The 12,929-nt window shown below is 46.3% G+C and overlaps 1 protein-coding gene and 1 non-coding gene across 2 annotated transcripts; both read left to right on the forward strand.

Annotated features, from left to right (window-relative positions):
• Positions 1–7,227: 7,227 nt before the first annotated feature.
• On the forward strand, positions 7,228–11,189 carry RPS20 (ribosomal protein S20). Its single transcript, XM_029068160.2, has 4 exons — positions 7,228–7,390; positions 7,702–7,801; positions 10,604–10,677; positions 10,967–11,189. Exons 1-4 carry the CDS (start codon positions 7,388–7,390, stop codon positions 11,147–11,149), a joined length of 360 nt encoding a protein of 119 aa, XP_028923993.1. The 5' UTR covers positions 7,228–7,387; the 3' UTR covers positions 11,150–11,189.
• LOC114813634 lies at positions 10,454–10,521 on the forward strand. The gene has a single exon (XR_003761351.1). It is a non-coding gene; the product is annotated as a small nucleolar RNA U54 (small nucleolar RNA).
• Positions 11,190–12,929: the final 1,740 nt, after the last annotated feature.

The following is a 12,929-nucleotide window of genomic DNA, read 5'->3' on the forward strand; positions in this document are numbered from 1 at the left end:
CTTACTGTGTGCTGGGCACTGTACTAAACGCCTGGGAGAGCACCTTACAACAGAGTTGGTAAACACATTCCCTGCCCCCAACGAGCTTACGGTCTAGAGCGGGAGACAGAGGTTAATAGAAAATAAATAAATTCCAGATATGTACATAAGTGTTGTGGGGCTGAGGGAGGGGTGAGTAAAGGCAGCACATCAGGGCGACATGGAGGGAGTAGGAAAAGAGGAAAGGAGGACTTAGGGAAGGCCTCTCGGAGGAGATGTGCCTTCAGTAAGGCCTTGAGGGTGGGGAGAGGAATTGTTGGATATGAAGCGGAAAGGCATTTCGGGCCAGAGGCAGGACACGGGCGAGAGGCCAGCGGTGACATATAGTAATAATTATGGTATTTATTAAAGCGCTTACTCTGTGCCGAGCACTTGAGATCGAGGTACAGCGAGTGGGATAGCATTAAAGGAGTGAAGTGTGCAGTGTGTGTTGTCCACAGGGGACAACCTGATTACCTTGTATCTAACCCAGCACTTAGAAGAGTGCTTGGCACATAGTAAGCACTTAACAAAAGCCAAAATTATTATGAATAATATGGTTTTTATTGGCTTTGAGTTCTTTAAAGTCAATGGTAAGGGGTTTCTGTTTGATGGAGGTGAGGTTCTTGAGAAGGAAGATAAAGAAAGGCTGGAGGTTCTTGAGAAGTGTAGAAACATGGGCTGAAGTTTTTTATAGAAAAATGATCTGGGTAGCAGAGTGAAGAATGGATTGGAGTGGGGAGAGACAGGAGGCAGGGAGGTCAGCAAGAAGGCTGATAGAGTCATCGTGGCGGGATAGGATAAGTGCTTGGATTAATGCAGTAGCAGTTTGAATGGAGAGGGAAAGGAGGATTTTAGCGACGTTATGAAGGTTGAACAGGCAGGATTTCGTTATAGATTGAATATGAGGGTTGAATGAGAGAGATGAATCCAGATAATGCCGAGGTTACGGGCTTGGAGACAGGAAACGGTGGTGTTTTCTACAGTGACTAGAAAATCAGAGGGAGGACAGGGTTTGGGTGGGAAGATAAGGAGTTCCGTTTTGGGCACGTTAATTTGAGGTGTCAGTGGGACATCCAAGTAGAGATGTCTCGAAGGCAGGAGGAAATGCGAGACTGCAGAGAGGGAGAGCAGTCAGGGCTGGAGATGTAGATTTGGGAATCATCTGCCGAGCGGTGGTAGTTAATATGATATGCTGGCTGATGGCAAGATGACTTAGAAGATAGTGTATCCACAGAATGGTTAAATATAAAAATATTCAGTTATCCAAAGCATTCTTTAGAACATTTTTCAAACATAAAAATATATGTCCCTCAAGGGACAGCGTCCATATCTAATTTCCACCTGTATACCCTTTCCCAGAGCTTAGTAAAGTGCTCTGCAGTCAATAAGTGAATCACTCATTGGTATTTATTGAGCACTGTATTAAGCACCTGGAAGAGTAAAATAGAATTAGTGGATACATTCCCTGCCCATAATAAGCTTACAGTCTTAGAGGGGAAGACAGACATTAATAGAAGTAAATAATTTATCTGCACATAGTAAGCACTTAATAAATATCAGTGATTTTAAATCAGTGTTTTCACAAGCAACAAACTATTGATAACATTCTTTTTGGTTTTCCGTTTCAGAAAGCATGTTAACATGCTATTTCTTTTTAAAGTACTGCACTATAATTTTATGTTAGTTTTACCATTACTATTCATTTCATTCAGAATTGTATTTTGATTTACAATCCGCAGATCTGTGGTGCTTACTGAGCACCCACTGGATGCTGTATTAAGTGCTGGGGAAAGTGGAATACAACAGTTAGTAGACATGATACTGTTGGTATTTGTTAAGCGCTTACTATGTGCAGAGCACTGTTCTAAGCGCTGGGGCCCCTGCCCACAAGAAGTTTACAGTCCAGAGAGGGTTACCCCATAAAATAAATTACAGATAGAGGAAATGGCAGTAAGGTTACTTATATAAGTGATCGGGGGCTGGGGTAGGGTGAGTACAGACGGGAGACAGAGGGGAGGGTGAATAAGGTAGGGAAATGAAGGGTTAGTCAGGTAAGGCCTCTTAGAGGAGAGGTGATTTTAATAAGACTTAGAAGATGAGGAGAGTGATGATCTGTCAGATATGAAGAGGGAGGGAGTTCCAGGCCAGAGGGAGGACGTGGGCAAGAGGTCAAAGGCGAGACAGACAAGATCACGGTACAGTGAGAATTTTGGCGTTAAAGGAGTGGAGTGTGCGGACTGGATTGTAGGAGGAGCTTACCGAGCTAAGGTAGGAGGAAGAGAGCTGACTGAGGGCCTTAAAACCAATTGAAAGGAGTTTCTGTTTGATGAGGAGATGGATGGGGCAACCACTGGAGATTTTTGAGGAGTGAGAAGACATGGACTGAACGTTTTTTAGAAAACGATCTCCACAGCAGAGTGAAGTATGGACTGAGAAGGGAGAAACAGGAGGCAGAGAGGTCAGTGAGGAGACTGATGTAGTAGTAGACGGGAGATATGATAAGTGCCTGTATCAGCATGATAATCGTTTGGATACGCTACGGCTTGGAAAATCAACCAAGCAATCAGTCAACGGCATTTACTGAGTGCTGTGCTGCAATAAATTCCATAAATAAATACTGTACTCTCCCAAGCACTTAGTACAGTGCTCTGTACACAGTAAGCATCCAAGAAATACGATTGATAATACAGTGAAAGTTAATAAAAAAATGTCTCGGTCGCTTGGAGACGGGGGCCAAACTCGACGACTCCTTAAAAAGTCCTTGGGTTGGAAGGAATCTCATGATTAATATTATTATACTACACACTATTCTGGTAGAGTGATGAGTAATGGTTCAGCAAAAGGAGGGTTCCAGTGAGATTATTCTTGCTTTCCAGGTTGCGGCTCTAACTCAAACTCCGGAACAGAGGCAGCATCTTTCTGGTGGGTGACATGAATCCTCATCTCCTCCCAGTGCAGTACAGGTTACTGTTGCCGTGTGGACTGATTTTTAGCTCCTGGTTCAGGATCCGGGGCTGGTGGAAAGTGGCGAGGGTCAGGAAGGAGAGGTACTCTTTAAAATAAGGAGCGAGGGGAAGAAAATCACCAATAGCTCTTGGTGTTTCCCCCTCAACTTTAAAATTCCTCTGCCTATATTTGTAAATAGACTTATGCCCTTCCCCGCTCTTACAGGGTAAGCTCCATGAGGGCGAGGGGTGTGATCTGGGCTTCCCCAAACGCTTAGTATAGTGTACTACATTTAATAAAAGCCTGCGTTATTACTGTTACTCATCCTCCTCCCACTTCTCTTCTGATCATGGGAGGTCACAGAAACATTCTGTGTGTTGGAGGAGGTATAGTACGAGCAGAATCAAAGCCCTTCTGATTCCCTTCCCTGCTTTTCGTCCCTCCCCTGACTCAAATTACTTTCCTATAGGAAAGGAGAGGAACAAGGAGGCACTTGAACGAAGAGCTACTTCCAACTCTCCCTCCTCCCATTTCTTGCCTCCTTACTCTCCCACTGGCGATAATGCAAGTTATTTTACATTCCCAGGAGCTGCGTTTTCACAGGCATTCACTTCACCAACGTGTTACTTCCTAATTAAAGCTCGTTTGAAAGGATGGTGAGTTAGGGCTAACTCACCGTCTTGTTGGTTCTGGAGAACATTCGTTCTTGCTTATTCTAGAGAGTGAATTGATGTAGTCACTCCAGGTCTAATTACAAAGCAGGATGGCCCAGGGGGAGTCAAAGGATCTGGGTTCCAGTCCTGGTTGCGCCACTTGCCTACTGGGTGACCTGGGGCAAGTCACTTAACTTCCCTGTGCCTCTGTTTCCTCATCAGTAAAAAGGGGATTCAGTACCTGTTCTCCCTCCTTAGACTGTGAGCCCCACGTGGGACCGGGACTGTCTGTAACCCGGTTGATTGGCGTCTACCCCGGGGCTTAGAACAGTGCATGGCACATAGTAAGTACTTAACAGATGCCACCAAAAATAGTTTCCACATTGAAAACAGTTAATGAATGCCACCAACAGTAATAATATTTGTAATAATAGTTCCAAATTGGTTACATGGCTACATCAGTTACTCATTTGGCGTGTATGCTGAGTGTGTATGGCTGAACTTCCTCGACCATCTCTTCCTAATTTCAAAGTGTCATCCATTCAGCCATATTTATTGAGCACTTACCCTGTGCAAAGCCCGGTAATAAGCGCTTGGGAGAGCACAATATAACAACGAACAGACACATTCCCTGCCCACGACAAGCTCACGAGACTGCCGCAGTTACTCAGTGTGGTAAACCTTTAGAAAAAACCAGCTCGTCCTTTGAAATGAACCTTTTTGGCTTTTGATTTTTAATTCCCAGTACTTCTCATCCCCTTCATCCATCCTTACTTTGCTCGCTGTCCTGCCTCTAACCACATCAACGATTTCCTTCACGGCTATCCGTTAGATCCGGTGTGCGCCACTCCGATCTTTAACGGTTGCTCAACCACCTCTCGGTTTTAAATGTCACATACTAGTGCTTTGTGATTCATCATTTTCTAATGGTGTTTGCTTTGGGAGCCCAAGTAACGGTTTAGTAGCTCAATTTGACCGTCATTCACTCCCGGGAGATAGACCGAAGCAGGGATGTGTGGAGCAAGGAAAAAGGCTCTTGGTCTGTTGAGGATTTCACGAAAACAGTGTGAACTTATACAGTGGCCCAAGTGGCAGAGCACCTTGTGTATTCTTTGTCAGTTTACTTGTCCCACGAGTTGAGGAGTGGCATTTTCATCCCAATTTTGTAGAATGGGGCACGGAGACCTTTTGATAGTTTTCCCAGGTTAGGGAATTGGTGGGATTCGGCCAGAAAAATGAGAAGCCGGATCTCAGGATTTTCCACTGGAGCTGAGACAACCATGCCGGGTTGATTCACATGCAGCCCATCAATCCTTTTCCATAGAAATGTAGAGGCGGAATAATCGGATTCTTCAAAGGGAAATTTTGAATCATATATATATGTATAGATATATATTTTATTGTACTTGTTAAGCATCTGTCAAACACAGTTCTAAGTGCTGGGGTAGATACAAGTCAATTAGGTCAGACACAGTCCCAGTCCCACATGGGGCTCACAGTCTCAAGTGGGAGGGAGAACAGGTATTGAATCCCCATTTTACATTTGAGAAAATTGAGGCACAGAGAAGTGAAGGGACATGCCCAAGGTCACACAGCTAGCAACCGGCAGAGCAAGTGGCAGGACAGGGATTAGAATCCAGGTCCTCTGACTCCCAGGCCTATCCTCTTTCCACTAGGCCATGTTGCTTCAGCAGGACCTGCTGGATTTGTGGCTTCCTGGGGGAATGAAGGGAAAGCCATGATTGGTTATTCCTGGTAAAAGTTTAACAAATGATCTAAGTAATAAACGATCTAAAATAGGAAAAAAAAAGGAATCTAATTAGCTGGTGTATCTTTCCTAAGGAACACTAGCCATAGGATTATAAAAACTTCCTCGCTTTAATTCCTTGGAGGACATCTGTAAGCTCCGCACACAATAAGCACTCAAACGAACACCGATGATCGATTGATTGATTGGCGGAAGACGGTGGAATGAGTGGTCAGATACATGATTAAGTCAGAAAGGAAGGGTTACTCTCTTCTTCTTCCTCTACTGCTTTTCTGATGTGTATGTATCGAACGCTATGTGGATCCAAGTTTATCAGGTTGGACAAAGTCCTTTTCCCGCACGGCGCCCAGAGTCTAAGTAGGAGGTATCGAATTCCTCCTTTTGCAGTTGAGGAAACTGAGGTGCATAGAAGGTAGACGACTTGCCCGAGGGCACACTGAAAGCAATTGGAAGATCCAGGATTAGAACTCAGGTATTTTCTTTTTATTGTGGGATTTGTTAAGCACTTACTCCTTGCCAGGCAAGCAGTGTGGCTACAGAAGCAGCATAGCTCAGTGGAAAGAGCCCGGGCTTGGGAGTCAGAGGTCATGGGTTCGAATCCCAGCTCTGCCACTTGGCAGCTGTGTGACTGTGGGCAAGTCACTTCACTTCTCTGGGCCTCAGTGACCTCATCTGTAAAATGGGGATGGAGACTGTACGCCTCCCGTGGGACAACCTGATGACCCTGTATCTCCCCCAGTGCTTAGAAAAAGTGCATGGCACATAGTGAGCACTTAACAGATACCAACATTATTATTATTCTCTGTGCCTCAGTTCCCTCATCTGTCAAATGGGGATGAAGCCTGGGATCCTCACGGGGGACAACCTGATGTCCCTGTATCTCCCCCAGCGCTTAGAACAGTGCTCTGCACATAGTAAGCGCTTAACAAATACCAACATTATTATTACAGTAAGCGCTTAACAAATACCAACTTCATTATAGTAAGCTTTTAACAAATACCAACTCTATTATAGTAAGCGCTTAACAGATACCAACATTATTATTACAGTAAGCGCTTAACAGATACCAACATTATTTTTATAGTAAGCGCTTAACAGATGCCAACATTATTATTCTAGTAAGCGCTAAACAGATACCAACATTATTATTATAGTAAGCGCTTAACAAATACCAACATTATTAATAATAATAATAATGTTGGTATTTGTTAAGCGCTTACTATGTGCAGAGCACTGTTCTAAGCGCTGGGGTAGACACAGGGGAATCAGGTTGTCCCACGTGGGGCTCACAGTGTTAATTCCCATTTTACAGATGAGGTAACTGAGGCACAGAGAAGTTAAGTGACTTGCCCAAAGTCACACAGCTGACAAGTGGCAGAGCTGGGATTCGAACCCATGACCTCTGACTCCAAAGCCAGTGTTCTTTCCACTGAGCCACGCTGTTTCTCAGTAAGCGCTTAACAAATACCAACTCTATTATAGTAAGCGCTTAACAGATACCAACATTATTATTACAGTAAACGCTTAACAGATACCAACTTTATTATTCTAGTAAGCGCTTAACAGATGCCAACATTATTATTCTAGTAAGCGCTTAACAGATACCAACATTATTATTACAGTAAGCGCTTAACAGATACCAACTTTATTATTCTAGTAAGCGCTTAACAAATACCAACATTATTATTATTATTTTAGGGAAGGACCGGAGGCCCAGAAACGACTGGGCCAAGGTGACCCAGCGGCCAAGGCGGGGAGCGCGGACTCCCCCGGGCCGCCAGGGGGCGCTCTGACGCCCCTCCCGCTCGGGGCCCGTCCTCCGCTCGAGGATCTGCTTCCGGGGCACCGAGGGAGGCGGCCGGCGGCCCCCCCGTATAAAAAGGCGCTCCGGCGGCCCTTCCGCCTCTTTGGGGGAAAGGCCGTCGCCCGCGCTCCTCCTGGCTCACCGCTGTTCGCTCTCGCCGAGGAACAAGTCGGCCAGGAAGCCCCCACCGCAGCCATGGTGAGGAAGGGCGGGGGGCGAAGGGCCCAACCTCAGCCGGGACCGGCACCGCCCGAGGGGGGGGGGGGGAGGGAAGGGAAGGGGCGCCGGGGAGCCGTCGCCGCGCATGCGCGCCCGGTCGACCCCCCCCCCCGCGCATGCGCCCCAGTCGCCCGGCCCGCCGAGCCCGCGCATGCGCAGTCGCCCGCCCGGCCCGCCGAGCCCGCGCATGCGCCCCGCGCTCCGCCCGGTCCCGGGCTGCGTGCTGGCCGCTCCGGGCTGCCGAGTAGACGCCCCCCCGGCCCCCTTTAATGCCGTCTTCGCTGTCGCAGGCCTTTAAAGACACCGGCAAGACTCCCGTGGAGCCCGAGGTGGCCATTCACCGCATCCGAATCACCCTCACCAGCAGAAACGTCAAGTCCCTCGAGAAAGGTTCGGGGGGGGGGGGGGGAGAACACTTGTGTCCTACGGGTTAGAAGCGTCTACTACGTTCAGTCGATCATTTATGCAATCCTATTGTCTGCAGGGCGCGCCTACTACGTGTATTCAACCCTTTTGAGTGCATACTCTGTGCAGAGCGTGCATACTGTGTGCTGAGCGCTCCTACTACCTTCATTCATTCATTCAAGCCTCTCGAGCGCTCACTGTGTGCAGAGCCTGCCTCCTACGTGGCTCAGCGGAAAAGAGCCCGGGCTTCGGAGTCAGAGGTCATGAGTTCGACTCCCGGCCCTGCCCCTTGTCAGCTGGGTGACTGTGGGCGAGGCCCTTCACTTCTCTGGGCCTCAGTGACCTCATCTGTAAAGTGGGGCTTAACTGTGAGCCTCCCGTGGGACGACCTGATGACCCTGCATCTCCCCCAGCGCTTACAACAGTGCTCCGCACATAGTAAGCGCTTAACAGATACCAACATTACTACAGTCATTCATTCATTCAATCCTCTTGAGCGCTTACTGTGTGCAGAGCGGGCCTACAACACTCATTCATTCCGTTCTCGAGCTCTTACTGTGTGCAGAGCGTGTCTACTACATTCATTTATTCAATCCTATTGAGCGCTTACTGTGTGCAGAGCGCGCCTACAACATTCATTCATTCAGTTCTCTTGAGCTCTTACTGTGTGCAGAGCGTGCCTACTGTATTCATTCATTCAATCCTATTGAGTGCCTACTGTATGCAGAGCGCGCCTACAACATTCGTTCAATTCTCTTGAGCTCCTACTGTGTGCAGAGCGTGTCTACGACATTCATTCAATCCTATTGAGTTGTTACTGTGTGCAGAGCATGCCTACTATGTTCATATATTCAGTGCTATTGAGCGCTTACTATGTGCAGAGCGTGCCTATGTTCATTCATTCAATCATATTGAGCACTTACTGTGTGCAGAGCGCGCCTGCTACGTTCATTCACTCAGTCCTATTGAATGCTTATTCTGTGTGCAGAGCGCGCCTACTACATTCATTCAATCCTCCTGAGCACTTACTATGTGCAGAGCGCGCCTACTACATTCATTCAATCCTCCTGAGCACTTACTGAGTGTAGAGCGCACCTGCTACATTCATTCATTCAAGCCTATTGAGCGCTTACTATATGCAGAGCGCGTCTACTACATTCATTCATTCAGTTCTCTTGAGCGCTTACTGTGTGCAGAGCGCACCTACTACATTCATTCAGTTCTCTTGAGCGCTTACTATGTGCAGAGCGTGCCTACTATGTTCATTCAGATTCTAATCCTGGCCCTGCCCCTTGTCAGCTGTGTGACTTTGAGCAAGTCACTTAACTTCTCCGTGCCTCAGTTACCTCCTCTGTAACATGGGGGTGAAGACTGTGAGCCCCACGTGGAACAACCTGATCATCTTGTATCAACCCCAACGCTTAGAGTAGAGTATTTTTCATTCATTCAATCCTGTTGAGTGCTTACTCTGTGCAGAGCACTGTGCTGAGCGCCTGGAATGTAGTTCGGCAATAGACGGGGATGGTCCCTACCCAACAACGGGCTCACGGTCTGAAAGGGAGAGACAGGCGACAAAACAACTACGTGTCGAGCACCTTTCTAAGCGCTGGAGCAAATACAAGCAGCGTGGCATAGTGGGAAGAGCATGGGCTTGGGAGTCAGAAGGAAGTGGGTTCTAATCCAGCCTCTGCCACTTGTCAGCTGTGTGACTTTGAGCAAGTCACTTAGGTGCTCTGTGCCTCAGTGATCTCACCTGTAAAATGGGGATTAAGACTGTGAGCTCCACGTAGGACAACCTGATTACCTTGTGTCTGCCCCGGTGCTCGGAACAGTGCTTGGCACATAGTAATTGCTTAACGAATACCATTATTACTAAGTAATATCATGCGAGGTAATTAGATTGTCCCACCTGGGGCTCACGGTCTTAATCCCTATTGCCAGATGAGATAACTGAGGCACAGAGAAGTTAAGTGGCTTGCCCAGGGTCACACAGCAGACCAAGTGGTGGAGCTGGGATTAGAACTCACATCCTCCCATTCCCCAGCCACTTTGCTTCACCGAGTTTCAGCGGTTCTCCCACTGTTGTAGGATTTGAGCCCAGTAGGTTGCAAACCGTTCGGTTGGCGAGGGAGGACGTCAGGAGTGCATTTGTATCAGGTACTCATTTGGTACCCGTAGGTTAGTGATGCCAGAACATCGTGGTAGTTTGTGTGTCAGGCACTGAGGTAGATAAAAGTCGGTTTGGACACGGTAACTGTCCCAGGTGGGGCTTCCAGTTAAGTAGGAGGGGGACAAGTATTAGATCCCCATTTTACAGTTGAGAAAACTGAGGCCCAGGGAAGTTATACAGAAGACAACTGACAGTGGAGATTAGAATCCGGGGCTTGTCACAGAGGCTTTTCACTAGACCACTTTGCTTCCCAGGAGTCAAATGTAGAGTGATAAAGCTTGGCCCCAGAAGACAATACTCCTAGTTTTATTCCTCCCGACCTCATGCAAGTTGCAGGATGCATGATTTCTCCGCTTATTGGATAACTCATGATTTGATCACCAAGTCCACCGTGGAACTCCTCCCCCCCCCCCCCCCAAAAAAAAAGGTGTTCTGTTAGGCACCACTAATAGAAATGATCCAACAGTTGGCTATGAAGATAAAATCATGCAGATTGAAGTTCCGTGATTGTTTTATACGCTATTCTGAGCCAACGCTTACGGTTTTATTTTTGTTTGCCTGTGGTGATCGAGGTAACGATCCCAAGTCGACTGATGGATGTCATTCTTGCTTTTCAGTTTGTGCTGACTTGATCAGAGGAGCTAAGGAAAAGAACCTAAAAGTGAAGGGACCAGTTCGCATGCCAACTAAGGTACGTGATCAAGCGGGGGATGATAGAAAAATCGGCAAAAGAATGCTCGAGAGGTTGGGCCTACACTGAGTGTTTTTCATTTTGTTTGTATATTTCTCCTCTGCTGTGGGATTCTGTACACAAAAGCGGAGGCTTGTGTTTCCAAGCCACGGTGCCCCTTTGCCAGCACTAACGTGCTTGAATTCAGAATTTCCCGTTCTCTGCTAAACACAAAGCACTTGGTCATTGAAGTTAACTTTGACGTGAAAAAGGCAAGGATGTGATTAATTCTCCGCATTTTCTTTTACAGACCCTGCGGATCACTACTAGGAAAACTCCTTGTGGTGAAGGTTCTAAAACCTGGGATCGTTTCCAGATGCGAATTCATAAGCGTCTCATTGACTTGCACAGTCCTTCTGAGATTGTGAAGCAGATCACTTCTATCAGTATTGAACCTGGTGTGGAAGTTGAAGTTACAATTGCAGATGCTTAAATGGATGCTGTCTGAATAAAAAGTGATTCTCAGCGGTGAATTTTTGATGGCTCATACTTGGAATTCACCGTGAGGGATTATTAGATGCTTATCCTATGGGTGAAAGCTTCAGAAGTATAGGGTGAGAACAATTTAGATGGGTAGGAACTTCAGAGTAGATCAATTTCTCTTTTGTCCAGGGTTAGGGAATGAGAAACTGGTCACCCTTGTGAGGTTGGGAAATGGGAGGATCCCTGCGGGTCAGGGGCTTGGGTGGAATTAGAGGCAAGACGCTGATTAACCTTGAGATTTTGCTGTAGTTACGACTGCCTCTAAATCGAACAGTAGAAAGCAGAGTATCTCCATGTGAATCAGTCCTGTAGAATTTTTCAACCCTTTCCATTTTAGACAGCCTATGGCAACTCAAACCAGCCTGTTCAGTAAATCTACTTTTTATTCATTTCTGACTGCTTAGGTATGCCAAACGAAGTTTAGTGAAACTTACCAGAAGTGTTGCTGGGTATGACAGTTTGCTCCATCGAAAATGAAAGATTTGGGATATCTGTAGTTTTTATCAAAATGTTCACTAAATCATAGTATATAAAGTTTCCTCTCCAGCACGACTCTGCTTATGAAAGTTTATTTTGGCTGGTTGGCTTCCCAGTTCCACAATTCCTGAAATTGAGGGAAGCAATTGTAAATTGCATCACTGACCTGATGAGATGTCATTATGCTTTGAAATGAATTTCTGTAACTCGGTTCTCTTGAGCACATCACAGAGCAGTATCCCAATTTTAATGTGGATCAGTGACGGACTGTTACGTAATTGCCTAGATAGAGCAAATATCTTTTGGGGAAATCAGAAGTTACCTTTAGTGAATGCGACAGGACAAATAGATGCCTGAGAACATCAGTGGATCGTAGAGGTGCATTAAAATGCAATGTGAGAAGGATCTAGTCTATCAATATTTTCCTAGTACTCTTGGATTGGTTCCTGGGACCCTCCCAATTTTGGGGAGACATCTGAGGTATTGGTTTCCAGCGTGGGCGTTGAGAACAGGTGAATCGAATGACTCCATTGTTCTGTTAGGATCAGCCACAGTTCTGAAATGTTAGTTTTGAATGCCTTACAAAAAGTACCATCTTTAATGCTTGCTTACTGTGTGCAGAACACTACAAAGTGCTTGGAGGTACAGTTTGTAGGCCTGTTGCCTACCCATAAGGAGCTTGCAGTCTAAACGGGGGAGATGCATTAATATAAACAATTTGTTTCATAGCTTACAAATAGGTACTTAAGTGCTTAATATCAAATGACCAAAAATCACAGGTCCAAGTGTTTAGATACGGAAGGAGAGGGTGCCAGGGAAAAGAGGGCTCAAGCTGGGGAAGGCCTGGGGAGGTGTAACCTTAAGGGTTTGAAGGTGGGGAGATTGAGGGTCAAGAAGCCTGAGGTAAATAATATTTGGCTCTAAAGCTGTGATTCAATTTTGCTGGATAATTGGCGAGGACATTTTGTCTCTGAACAGAAACCTCTTTCATTGAGCCAATCACCCTTCTAATCTCACCAACGTGCCGGTTCCTGACCTCCAGGTAAGAATTCCAGAAATTGAGCATTGAGCTGGCTTGTCTTGTTCCAGCCCTGAGATTCTCAACAACTTTAATACCAGTCTCTTTACTCCCGCTAAAAAGATTCAATTACTATTTTGAGTTGCCACTAGGACTTTAATTAGGAGTTGTTTGTGTTGGGAAAGCGTCTGTGGAGCATGAGTGAAAGGAGTGGCACGGAAACATAAACTTGTTA

The sequence above is a fragment of the Ornithorhynchus anatinus genome, chromosome 7 (genome assembly GCF_004115215.2).
Source record: "Ornithorhynchus anatinus isolate Pmale09 chromosome 7, mOrnAna1.pri.v4, whole genome shotgun sequence".
Taxonomy (NCBI): domain Eukaryota; kingdom Metazoa; phylum Chordata; class Mammalia; order Monotremata; family Ornithorhynchidae; genus Ornithorhynchus; species Ornithorhynchus anatinus.